We start from the raw sequence: 13466 nt of genomic DNA, 5'->3' as shown, positions 1-13466 counted from the left end.
TTGAACCTCTCTCAAACAAGTCGGACTTTTCATTTCTAGGATGGCTCTGCATTTATCGGGATTGGCTTCAATCCCCCTCTGTGTTAGCATGAACCCTAGAAATTTTCCTGCCTCAACCGCGAAGGCGCATTTTGTAGGATTTAGTCTCATCCCCTGCAACCTTATAGTGTCGAAGACTTGTGAGAGGTTGGTTAAGAGGTCGACTTCTTCCTTGGTCTTTACTAGCATGTCGTCGACGTATACTTCCATCAAGCTCCCTAGGTGGGGGGAAAACACTGTATTCATCAACCGTTGGTATGTGGCTCCTGCATTCTTTAATCCGAATGGCATGACCACATAGCAATAGTTTGCCCTTGGTGTGATGAAAGATGTTTTCTCTTGGTCGAGCTCATACATCGGGATTTGGTTATATCCCGAGTAGGCGTCCATGAATGATAAGTATTGATACCCCGAGCTGGAATCCACCAGGGTATCAATACTCGGTAGGGGATAAGGGTCCTTAAGACATGCCTTATTCAAATCGGTATAGTCGACGCACATTCTCCATTTACCATTTTGCTTTTTGACTAGCACTACATTGGCTAGCCACGTTGGGTGTTTGACCTCTCTAATAAAGCCGGCTTCTAGGAGTGCCTGCACTTGCTCTTCTACTATTAGGGCTCGTTCCGGGCCGAGCTTGCGTCTTCTTTGCTGTATAGGTCGGGACCCTGGATAAACCGAGAGCTTGTGGGACATGAGCTCGGGGTCAATCCCAGGCATGTCGGAGGCCTTCCAGGCGAAGAGATCGGAATTTTCTCTTAGGAGCTTAGTCAACCCTTGTTTTAGAGTTTCCCCTAGGTTGGCTCCTATGTGAGTGTTTTTTCCTTCCTCTTTACCAACCTGTATCTCCTCGGTTTTTCCTCCCGGTTGTGGTCGCAGCTCTTCTCTGGCCCTTGTGCCGCCGAGCTCTATGGTGTGGACTTCTTTGCCCTTTCCTCTCAGATTTAGGCTTTCATTGTAGCACTTTCTTGCCAATTTTTGGTCTCCCCTCACCGTTGCTATTCCCGATGAAGTCGGGAATTTCATGCAAAGGTGGGGAGTGGATACCACTGCTCCGAGGCGATTAAGGGTAGCCCTGCCGATTAGGACATTATAGGCTGACCCTTCATCGATGACTATGAAGTCTATGCTCAGAGTCCTTGATTTTTCCCCTCTTCCAAAAGTGGTGTGAAGGGGTAAGAATCCCAGTGGTTTTATTGGCGTATCCCCTAATCCATATAAGGTGTCGGGGTAGGCTCTCAACTCTTTTTCATCTAACCCTAGCTTGTCGAAGGCGGGCTTGAAAAGGATGTCCGCCGAGCTTCCTTGGTCTACTAGGGTTCTGTGGAGATGGGCGTTGGCTAGGATCATAGTTATTACCACGGGATCATCATGCCCGGGAATTATCCCTTGCCCATCTTCTTTTGTGAATGAGATAGTGGGGAAGTCGGGTGTCTCTTCCTCGACTTGATAGACTCTTTTGAGATGTCTTTTGCGAGAGGATTTAGTGAGGCCCCCTCCCGCAAATCCTCCCGAGATCATATGAATATGTCTCTCTGGAGTCTGCGGTGGTGGATCTCTTCTATCCATATCATCTCGCTTTCTTTTCCCGTGAGTGTCTGACCTTTCCATGAGATATCTGTCAAGCCGACCTTCTCTAGCCAGCTTTTCTATCACATTTTTGAGGTCGTAACAATCATTGGTGGAGTGACCATATATTTTATGGTACTCACAGTAGTCGCTGCGGCTTCCCCCTTTTTTATTTTTAATAGGTCTAGGGGATGGCAGCCTTTCAGTGTGGCAAATCTCTCTGTATACATCCACTATAGAAGTTTTGAGAGGAGTATAAGAGTGATATTTTCTGGGCCTCTCGAGACCGAGTTCTTCCTTCTTCTTGACTTCCCTTTCCCTCTCCTTGGATGAGGGAGAGGGTCCAGGTCGCCAACTCAGGTCTCTCAATTTTGCGTTCTCCTCCATGTTGATGTACTTTTCGGCCCTTTCTTGTACATCACTTAGAGAAACGGGGTGCCTTTTAGATATGGACTGTGAGAAGGGTCCTTCTCTAAGTCCATTGACTAACCCCATTATGACTGCCTCTGTGGGCAGGTCTTGGATCTCCAAACATGCCTTATTGAACCTTTCCATATAGGTTCGTAAAGACTCTCCGACCTCCTGTTTTATTCCCAGGAGGCTCGGTGCATGTTTTACTTTATCTTTCTGAATTGAAAACCTCATCAAAAACTTCCTTGAGAGGTCTTCAAAGCTGGTGATTGATCTTGGTGGGAGGCTATCGAACCACTTCATTGCCGCTTTCGATAAAGTGGTCGGGAAAGCTTTGCATCTCGTAGCGTCGGAGGCATCGGCTAGATACATCCGACTTTTGAAGTTGCTTAGATGATGCTTTGGGTCCGTGGTCCCATCATAGAGGTCCATATCAGGGCTTTTAAAGTTTCTCGGAACTTTTGCCCTCATGATGTCCTCACTGAAGGGATCCTCTCCACCTGGGAATTGATCTTCTTGGTCGTCGCGGGAGTTATGGCCCTTGAGGGAGGATTCTAGCTGTAAGAGTTTTCTTTCTAACTCTTTTCGCCGTTCCATCTCCTCTTTGAGGTACCTTTCAGTTTCTTTCTACTTCTCCCGCTCTTGCTCCAATTGTTCTAAGCGACTGTGGACTAACCCCATTAGTTCAGTTACGTGGGATGGTCCACCTTTTTCCGATTCTCGCTCGTCTGAGGGATTTGCCTTCGGGTTTTTTACCCCGGAGGTACCCTCTCTATGCTGGTCATTAACCTCTTGGTGGAGGGTTAAATCCACATTGTCGTTACCTGCGTTCGGATTCTCTTCTTCGGAATCCGTTTCCGCATGGACTTCTTCGTGGAATCTATCCGCCATCGATGGATGATCTCTCGGGTCCCCGGCAACGGCGCCAATGTTACGGTGGGTAACCGGAGATTAATAAGATGGTGGACGTTTGATGGCCCAGGTGTGTGAAGGAGGAGAACTCCAGGTGTGTCTGTGACTCGGGAGGCTCCGTCCGACCTGTGCGCGTGAATGAATGGGGGGTGGTACCTGCAAAGACACTCCGATGCCTAAGTTAGCAAGAGTGGGAGCAGGTCTAGAGAGTATTGGACTTAGAGATACCTGAGGCGTGTCAGTGTACTTATAGTGGTGAGCCAATAACCACCGTTGGAGTAGTGCCGTATCTTTAGGATATTAACCGTCCCATTATCTTAGGGAGGTTAAGATATGGCTTTATGAAGTGGTTAGAGAGATTTTATGAGCGGTTACTCATTTGAATGAGTGTTTATCTGCCAGCCAATCTCATAACCGACTTCTTCATACTAAGTCGTGGTTGACACCGATTTCTTAAGTGGAGGTCGGTGCTTTGCTAGGCTTAATCTATTGGATCGGGCCTTTTGATTGGACCTGGGCCCTTAACATTGGGCCTGGGTATGAACAAAAGGTATCAAACCAAAATTTTCAATCTTAATTAATTCAGACGCTGTTATATTATCTTATTTCAAATCAAATCTATTATTTTTGAAAAAACAACAGAAAAAATTATCTATTTGCAGGTCTTGTTTTATTGCAGATTATGAATTTATATATCAGTTATCTACCCGTTTTAAATATTACGCGATACAAATTTTGGATATGACCTTTTAGAACTGTTCACATTACAACATTTTATTTGTCTTCCGCGGCAGTTTTACTCTCTAAAATAAGCCATCTATCTTTAAATAATTGGTAGGTGTTCCTACTTCCTACTATACAATGGCCTGAGTCGATCTAGTCCAAAGACTCTCTCAGCAACTATTGCGAATATTATCTCAACCTGAAAATCTAAACAACAATTACCATTTTTTGTAAACGATCTTCAACTTACAAATTCCATTTTTTTTAATCTTTTAGGATTAATAATTTCGCTTTTATAAATATGATTTATCTTTTCTCTTGTATTAACATTTTCACTTAATATTCCTAGTCTTTGTTAGTACTGCAAACAATTATAAACATCTTCTCGAACCTTTTCCTAAGTGTTTTATAAATAGATTAGGCAACTAAATGATTTTTTTTAAGTCTTTTGTTATAATTAGGCCAATGCTACGGTGCTGAACAAAAAAATTTTCAGCAAGTGCGGAAGATGCGTGGCCTCTTAAAACGCTTGACGCCTGGCAGTGTGGTGTTAACACGCGCAGACAGGGACTCAGAAGGGACAGAAATTGTTGGGGAGTGAGTTAATTAGAGAGGTTAGATTATAAGTTAATAAAGGTGAGTAATATGTTGGGCTTTTTGGTAATGCTGGAGGTTGCATTTTTGGTAGCCAAAGGTTATATGTAGTACTATTGATGAATATGAAAAAAGTTACGAGAAGTTTTAATTTGTTGGTTAAAATAGCTCTTATATGCAGGAATTGACAAAAAAAATGTTTATAATTCCATACTAAAACAAGTATGTATTTTAAGAATATAAAATTATATGATAAGAATTTATTATCTATTATATTCTATTATGTTATATATTTTTAATTTTACAATCAAAATGTGTCATATGTTACTTTTTTATGATAATTAGAATTAAATCTTTCTCTCGAAAATTAAAGAATTATCCTCTCTTTCTTATTAATTTTACAACCAAAATATGCCACATGTCATTCCCTTACTGTAATTGAAATTAAATCTTTCCTTCAAAATTAAAGAATGCGTCCCTCCTCTCTATACTAATTTTATAACTAAAATGTGTCATATGTCACTCTCTCATTGCAATTAAAACCAAATCTTTTCTTCCAAAATTAAAGCATTTTTCCCTCCTCCCTCTTCTTTTTTCCAGCTCTCTCATTCTTTCAACCACTCTATCTATTTTATATATCATTATTAATATTATTAATATTAATATCAATGACTAATTACTAATTTGACAATCAGAATATGTAACATGACATTCTTTAATTGCAATAAAATTAAAATTGAGAAATTGAAATTGAAATATACCTATATTATGTATCATATATTACTATCTAATTTAATAATCAAATGAGTCACATGACATTCTCTTATTAAAATTGAGAAAAAATATCTTTTTCTAAAATTAATAAACTCCATTTCTAAACTCTCTCCTCTACCTCTCTCTATTTTTCTATTTCTCTCTACCATTTCTATTCTATATATAATTTATATTTTATATTAGTAATTTGATAAATCAAAATATGTTATTCGATATTTTTTTATTATAATTAAAATAAAATTTTTTCTTTCAAAATTAACAAACTCTCACTCTTCATCTTTATCTTTCTCTCTCTTTTCTCTCATTCTCTATTTTTTTTATCTTTCTGTTCTACAAAAAATAAAATTAACAAAATAATATAATTCAAATAAAAAATATTATTATTATATACATATTATTTTAATTTTTTATTTAGTTTTAAATTTTTACTATATTTTTATTTCTGTTCTTTCAAATATTTATTACATATAATTTGGAGAGAATACTAATGTTATAATTAAAAGTTAGAATCAAGATTCAATTGTTTTAAAATTAATTTTGAGTTAATTTTATAACTATCAGTATAATTTTTTATGCTAATATCTAATTATACTTTTATAGACATAAAGAGAAAAAATATTAACACCTAATTATTTTTATTTGTGCAACAGACTTACCACCTAATTAAATGTAAACGTATACACGTTAAATTGTTTCAAATTTTAGATAACGAATGTTAAAATTAATTATTAATAAAAATTAAACTTTTTCATATAAAAATAATAACTAAAAATCTTATTATTTGATTTTTTATCTATAGATACCTTGGTCTTTTTAGCTAGAGATTTTTGTCAACCTACGACTTTTTATTTGTAAAAGTAGTTTAATTTTATAAATCTTTTGTGCCATATATAATCTATACTGTCAGAACAAAATAAACCGTAATTTTAAAAAATGTATATTCCCGTAATGGATAAAAATACTAATATAAACTAAAAGATAAATCTAATAGTATTATTAGTGTGAAATTATAAAACTTAAAATAAATAAAGGTAATAGAATGAATTTCAGAATTTGAAATTATTAAAAATTTGAAAAAAAAAATTAAAATTTTTGGAATTTTTTAAATTTAAAATTATTGGTAATTAACGTTATAGAATAAATTTTTCAATAAGTAATTTTAATGAAAAAATTTAAACAAAAGTACTACTATAGAGTTTTTTTTTTATTTTTGTACGATTTGAATTCTATTGGTATATTTTTATTTTTTTAATTAATTTAATTTTATTCAAATAATTTAAATTAATCATATAAATATAATAATTTGAATATTTTTTTATTAAAATTAAATTAAATTATTAAATTAAATTTTAAAATTTATTTTATAACGTTAATTACCAATAGTGTCAATTTTAAAAAATTTTAAATTTTTTTTCAAATTTTTAATAATTTCAAATTTTGAAATTTTTTCTACTATTTTTGTTTATTTCAAATTTTATAATTTCAAACTAATAATACTATTAAATTTATCTTTTAATTTATATTCTTATCATATAATTTTATATTCTCAAAAGAAACACCTCTAATTAATTTACTTTCTGACAATTTCTGTTCCTTCTGAGTCTCTGTCTGTGAGTGTTGACACCGCTGTCAAGCGTCAAGCACTCCAAAGATCAACGCATCTTCCGCACCTGCTGAAAAATTTATTGTTCAGCACCATAGCATAACCCAATTAATTATCTTTATTTAAATTCTTCTTATATTTTTTAAATTTTAAATATTACACTAAAATATTACGTTTAATCTCAATATTTTAACTTACCAATATTTAGTTAATTATCTTAGTTCCTCAATATTTTAATTAACTCTATTTTACCTCTGTGATTTTATTAAATTATACTCTTTTTTTAATTATTTTTTATGCCCCATTTTTTATTTTATTATTCACAAAGTGTGGCGCTTAGCGCCTTTGGAACGTGAAAAAAAAAATGTTTAATGCGTCGTAGGCGGCAAACGCCCGTTTTTGGTGTCCAGGGCCTTTGAGCATTCATCCATTGGACTAAATCAAAATAGAAGAGACCTAACAATATTTTTCAAGTTCAATGAAAGATACAAATTTAATATTAATTTTTGAAATTATTAGGCTTATATTATAGTTTGTTTTGTTATTAGAATTTGTTAAAAGATTTGATTTAGTTATTATTTATTTAGTAGTATTTTTAGAAATTTTAACTTAAATTAAATCTGATATAATCTAATAAGATCAAATCCGATTTAAATTAGTTATTATGTATTTATAATTTTAAATTTAAATCAAATTTGATCTAATCTAATATGATCAAATCTTATTTAAATTAAATTATTTTATCTTTAAAAGATTTAAATTAAATTATCTTATCTTATCTTTTAGATTAGTCTATTAGAAGTCTATTTAAATATTTTGAGACCATTTAGTGAATAAAATTCGTCAGTTACTTTATAAGCATTTTTATTGTGTGATTAAGTGAGGTGAGGGATTTGTTTATGAAAAAGATTAAAAGATCTAACACTAAGATAATTATATTAGTATCCTTTTAATTTCCATCCCTCTAAATTTTTTTTGTGACTTTTTATTCCTCTAATCTAGATTGTTAAGAATAGATTCTTTGAATGCCTAAAAACTTTTCGGTAACTTAAGCTATTAAGAACAATTTTTTTAAAAGTTTAAAAAAATTCTTTATCTGTCTTTTTATGTTTTTGTTATATTTTTGTGTGGTCTTTTTCTTATCTTTTATCCTTGATTTCTATTTTCTTATCATTGCTTGTACCTCAGACATGGGTGATACTGATGGATGGGCACACATTGATGAAGATTTGTTGCTAGAAATATCAACAGGGTTTTTTTCATACGATGATTATATCCAACTTGGATTGGTTTGCAAAGAATGGAGGTTGAAACTTCCAAAGATTCCCAATGCCAACAATGTTCCGTGGCTGCTAATACCTGAAGAAACAGAGAAGAATTCTTATGAAGACGAGGAGATCGTGCAATTACCTGTTGCAGGTCAAGAAATTCTTGTTACTCACGGCCTTAAAGAGCGGGGAATCTACCATGTCATGCTGCCAAAGATGCAGATGCAGAACTATGTCATCCGTGGTTCTTCTCATGGATGGTTAATTATGGTATCCTTATCTGAAGGTACCCTGCTACTGTTAAATCCATTTACAAATGTTGAGTTTCGTCTTCCTCACATCTCAACTTTTCCTAATGTAATTAAGTACGAGCCTGATAATCATGGAGATGAATACACTCTGTTGGATTTTCCAGACGACGAAAGTTACACCTTAGATCGAGATTCGACTCATAAAATTCAACTTTGGAAGGTTGTTATAAATTCACCTCCTGACCGCAACAATCATAATTTTATGGCGGCTGCCATATATGGACCTCGTAACCGATTAGCTTTTTATAAGCCTAATGATATGAGATGGGTAGAATTTCCAACTAGAGATTCCGAGTTTGAAGATGTTATATTTTTTGGAGTGAAGATATATGCAGTAAACCATGCTGGCCAGTTATATGAATTTGATACAAAGACAAAATCAGGGCGGCTTGAGGGAGGAATCCATGAAGTCAGACCTCCATCCCGAGTTGACAGAAGCACTTTAACGCTTAAATATCTGATTGGATGTGCCAATGGAAGTTTGTTAATGTTGGTAAGACATTTTCGCATTCCTTTGGATAGAAGAGACAGCGAATGTGTTGAAACTTACAAATTCGACATCTATGAACTGAAAAAAAATGGAAAAAAATGGTCAAGAGTTTATAATTTGGGTGATTACATACTAATGATCGGATTTACTTCTTCTGTTCAAATACCGGCATCTTATCCAAAGACAGGAAATCAGATATTCTTCTCAGATAACATGATAGAGATAAAATCATGTGACTATGCTGTTGCTCAAGATCTTGGCGTCTTTAGTTTGGAAAACAGACGTTTTTATAGATTATTGTTAGATGTGAAGTTTTTTTGTCCTCCTCTTTGGTTGTTACCCTAATTCAAAGCTCTTAGCTTTTGTCCTTGAATTTTAATATATTCTTTTTCCAAGTCTTTGTTTAGATTATTTACTATTTACTTTAAATACGTTCTTCGAACCATCTTAGTATTATTATTTTTATTTTATTTAAGGTAATAAATACTTATAAAATATAGTTATATACATTAATGTTTATGTAGCTCACTAGCTCACGTAAATTGGCCATGGATATTATAACTTGTGACATTCTCAAATTTCACATCCAAATTTCAAGAACATAATAAGTGAATCCTTAAGCATGAACAATAAAAAAGATCAATATAGCAGAGAAATACAAATATAAATACAAAGTAAAAACCGATAACATTACACTAACAACTATACAGTTACCAATTTGTCATACAAAATACAAATAAGATGGGGTCTATTATATTGTAATGCACTATAATAGGCTTCAGCATTGTTGGCTTGTTGCTATACATGAAATGTGATACAGAACAGTAAGCTCTAAAATGAATAAATTAGTCCGAATTTAACTTGTGTATTCACTGAATCCTTTACTCAATATTTCCGACTTGGATTATGAAATGAATTGAAATAGGTTTCAACAATGTCCAAAGTGTGATGATGATCTCTTCTTTAAGGTGAGACAAAAATTGAGATCACAGCATTGAGTTCAGCAAGACACTCAGTTGGAAGGGTAAGGAAGGAATTCATGAGAAAATCATCAATTGGATCAACTTTTGCCACACCAACCAGCCTGCAATTCCCCTCTTCATCCAATCTCTTCCCTCTTCCATTTTTCATATCACCCTTTGATTCTTCAGATGTCAACACTGTCTTCACCATTAGTGGTGGAGCCTTGTAGATACTCCCAGCAGAAAACAAGAACTTGGCCTTGAATTCAAAATCAACCTAGCTTGTTACAAAGATGATTGGCACAGTTAATAAATATCGTATCTAACAAGAATTTAAGTTCAATTCCCACTATTGATATAAGAATCACTTTGCCATATATATAAAATTGTAGAGTTCAAAGACTGTAATCTCCTATGAAATTAAATTGGTTACCTTGCCAGAGTCTTGGTTAATGGTTCCTTGGAATGCTTCTGGGACTATATCAATCTTCAAGAATGGGGGCAGTGGCAACCCCAGAAACTTGGTTGTAGAATTAGTTATTGGTGGAATATAGAGTGTCTCAAGGTCAAATGAAACAAGAAGCTCATTAATGTTATCTGTGGCCATCTTTGCAACAGAACCAGTTCCAATTCCACCTTGTGCATCATATTCGAAATCAGGGTACCTTGAAATGCCAAGCTTGCAAGCCCTTTGTGTCTTGAAACTAACAGTGTAAGACTTATCTTTTGAGGGTTTAATGCTGGTTGTGCTTGTAGTGGAGGATGTAGAAGAAAATATAATGCTGCTGCTTCTTCTTCCTCTTCTAAGATTTGGTTCCTTAGTGTAAAATTTGCATGGAATTGGTGCACTTAAGGAGTTCATTTTACAGCTCCTATGATGTGTCTCTAACAGTAATTATTTTTCGAAAAAAATCCAAAATCTTATTTGCCTCATCCTGAGGCCAATAAAAGAATAAGAGGCTGGGTTGGTCTGTGGCTGCGAATCTCTTATCTTCTTCACTTGGGTCTTTCCTTTGTGCAATCAGTAGCCAACACTTGGCAATTCGTTAATAGCGAGTTAAGGAATTGCATCAATATATTTTTTATTTTTTAGTATAAATACAAACTACACTACATGGCCTATGCCACCTCTATTCCCTGAAAAATGAAGCATCTTCTGAATAAACAGTTTCTTTTTTTTTTCGGTAAATTAATAAACATCTTTTACCATAAAATCATTCACTTGCCCATAGTATGAACAAGATAACCAAGTATTTAAACTGGGCTTGGTGGGGTGCGCCAGGCCCTTGCAATAGTGCAACGCATGGGCGACGCTCGAGAGGCCCAGTAGCAAGCTACTGTGCGGCCCACTCCCCCTCAAAAAATAAATTTAATACCGTGTGGACCAATGGCCCACATATCAGATATTAAACTGATAAGAACAGATACTACACTTGATCTTAGCCAAAAGGCCGAGAAAGGTATGAGTTGCTCTGTCTAGCCATGCTTTTTTTATATCAAAGCCTGTGGTTCTTGTTCGCTACTCCACCCCGATGTGGGCTACCTCACTAGCAACGCAATTACACGCAGTACACAACAGAGGCTATCTCACAACTGTGTTGTGTGTGTGTCTGTTTCGTTGTTACTTTCATGCTAGAAAAGGTTAGGAATGCCCATAGGAAGAGTGGTAGTGATTCATAATTGTAATTAGACTATTCTTGGTATAAATGATTACACACACGCGTATATATAAAATAAGAGTTATATGCTTAAAGAAGTCGTATGAGTAGAGAGGTTAATTAATTTTAAACATTATTTGTAATGAACTTCAGCTAATTGTAGAAAAATCTAGAAATTATATTTTGTAGTATCCACATGGGTCATACAAGATGCAATAGCATTTCAAGTTTTCAACCCTTGTCATGATAATCTTATATCCACAAGTTAATGATTGTTTCCTTTGAAAAGCAAAATATAATGTTATCCACACGTCTGCTCCAAGTTCTTTGGCATATAAATGTTTCATTATGTTTGAGAACATGAGAGGCGATAATGCCATAATATAGCATGGAATCATAATGAATAATCTTTTGTCCCTCTTTTTTATTAATCAACAGCATTGTGCAACGTGGCAGGGATAAACTATTGCATAGTAACTTAGTTGTTCTCCTCATACTATAGGGTCACTAAAAGGATTGGACAATAATGTGCCATGTTTTTAATGTCTCATTACCCAAAAATGCTGGGAAATTAAAGTTCCAATTGCTTTTGGCAAAGGAGACATTGAAGCTTTGAGGTGTTTCCCTGTCTCTCTCTCTGAAGAGTGTAGCAACAACATCATTAGTAGTGGATGTGTTATTGCCCGTTCTCATCGTCAACACATACATAAATCCCAAGCATTCAAACTGTACTTTATAATCGTGGGGCGGCTCTTTTGGTTTTTGCTCTTTCATTCTCTTTTCTTATTGTTATAATTATTATTTTTTAGAGTATGAAAATCCATTGGTTCACTACTAAAAGAGAATAAGTATCGAATCTCTTGAACTAACTAAATATTGGTATTCCTTTTGTTATAATTTTGTAAATTAAAAGAAATTGGTATATGATAGCATGATTTAAAGTACACAACTGCCAAAGAAGACAGCCTTTCATTTTATAATTTATATACAAAAAGGAATTATTAACAGAACTTGATTAACCTTTCAATCGTGGCAAAACAAAAAATGCTATTTGATTAAATGCTATTACAAGTGATATTAGTGGGTTTTACTTTTCATCTATTGCTATAGAAGACTGGTAAAACATTCTTTTATAGAATATATTATTATCATTATCAACATTTACATAAGGAGGTCAAATTTCTTCATCACTACAAGAAAATAAGTTTTTTGCCACGCTTTAAAAGTGTACCAAAAAGTGCAAAAAAGCGTGCCGATAGCTTTTCACCATGCTTTTTGAACTATCGGCACGCTTTTGAAAGGGTCACATCAGTCAGCGTGCCAATTGCTCTATCGCTACGCTTTTGTGGATCTATCGACACGTTTTTTCTGTTGGCACGCTTTCATTTATTGCCACGCTTCTAAGCGTGGCTATAGGTCTTAACCTATAGGTACTTAAAAGTGCACATATCGCCACACTTTTAAAACGTCCCAGAAGGTTGGTTTTACGTACACTTTCGATAGAGGACAATAAGGCTACGCTTTTCTAAACGTACCTACAAATGAACCTATTGCCACGCTTTTGTCAATTTTAAAAAAAAACTATTGCCACGTTTTAAAAACATGGCTATATCCTTATCAAATTAAAAAAATTAGTATATGCTTTTTTACATGCACTCTAATACACTCCAAAAAAAAAAAAAACATCAACAAAAATATGTAAACAGGGCACTACAATGATGATAATCTTATCATGTCCTAATAATAGGAAAAAAAAAAAAGGGAGACACTCAATCCTAAAGGATGAACATACAATGATACAAAACATGAGCTGAATAACACAGCTTGGAATTTATTTCCTATGTTACCTAGACAAGTTATTAGTGATTGCCTCTCAGAAAACGCCAAGGTCTTGTTCCGGTTCCCATCCTGCATATAAGGCATTTGACATATTGGTAAACAAAATTTGGAACATGGAATCATAAAATCTTTAAAGCAAAATTTGAGAAAGTATAGAATTTGTGTATAATTTCAAATTTGATTATTGTTTTTAAAAAAGAAATGAGAAAGTATAGAAAATAAACTTTTAATTAGTAAATATTAGTTAATTATAGAATGTGTATAATTTAAAATTTAGGATTTATAATCTAAAATTTAAGATAAATAAAATAAT

General features: G+C 34.1%; 2 protein-coding genes, 1 long non-coding RNA gene and 1 other non-coding gene across 9 annotated transcripts in view; 1 reads left to right on the top strand and 3 right to left on the bottom strand.

Moving 5' to 3' along the window:
* Positions 1–7815: 7815 nt before the first annotated feature.
* Positions 7816–9039, top strand: LOC130981480 (F-box protein SKIP23-like). Its single transcript, XM_057905072.1, has one exon. It carries the CDS (start codon positions 7816–7818, stop codon positions 9037–9039), a length of 1224 nt encoding a protein of 407 aa, XP_057761055.1.
* A 303-nt stretch (positions 9040–9342) lies between these two features.
* LOC130982471 (uncharacterized) lies at positions 9343–10590 on the bottom strand. The gene is made up of 2 exons (XM_057906485.1): positions 10090–10590; positions 9343–9933 (listed from the first exon to the last, which is right to left on the bottom strand). Exons 1-2 carry the CDS (start codon positions 10516–10518, stop codon positions 9658–9660), a joined length of 705 nt encoding a protein of 234 aa, XP_057762468.1. The 5' UTR covers positions 10519–10590; the 3' UTR covers positions 9343–9657.
* A 334-nt stretch (positions 10591–10924) lies between these two features.
* LOC130932265 (U2 spliceosomal RNA) lies at positions 10925–11120 on the bottom strand. The gene has a single exon (XR_009067422.1). It is a non-coding gene; the product is annotated as a U2 spliceosomal RNA (small nuclear RNA).
* A 1378-nt stretch (positions 11121–12498) lies between these two features.
* Positions 12499–13466, bottom strand: part of LOC130980010 (uncharacterized) — a 28107-nt gene continuing 27139 nt past the window's right edge. For all 6 annotated transcript variants that reach the window (XR_009086842.1, XR_009086846.1, XR_009086844.1 and 3 more), the window contains one exon: positions 12499–13222. This is a non-coding gene — a long non-coding RNA (uncharacterized LOC130980010). The remainder of the gene's footprint in view (positions 13223–13466) is intronic.

This window comes from Arachis stenosperma, chromosome 5 (assembly GCF_014773155.1).
Source record: "Arachis stenosperma cultivar V10309 chromosome 5, arast.V10309.gnm1.PFL2, whole genome shotgun sequence".
NCBI lineage: Eukaryota > Viridiplantae > Streptophyta > Magnoliopsida > Fabales > Fabaceae > Arachis > Arachis stenosperma.
Note: the sequence above shows the minus strand (reverse complement) of the source record. Positions and strands in the feature narration are given on the sequence as shown.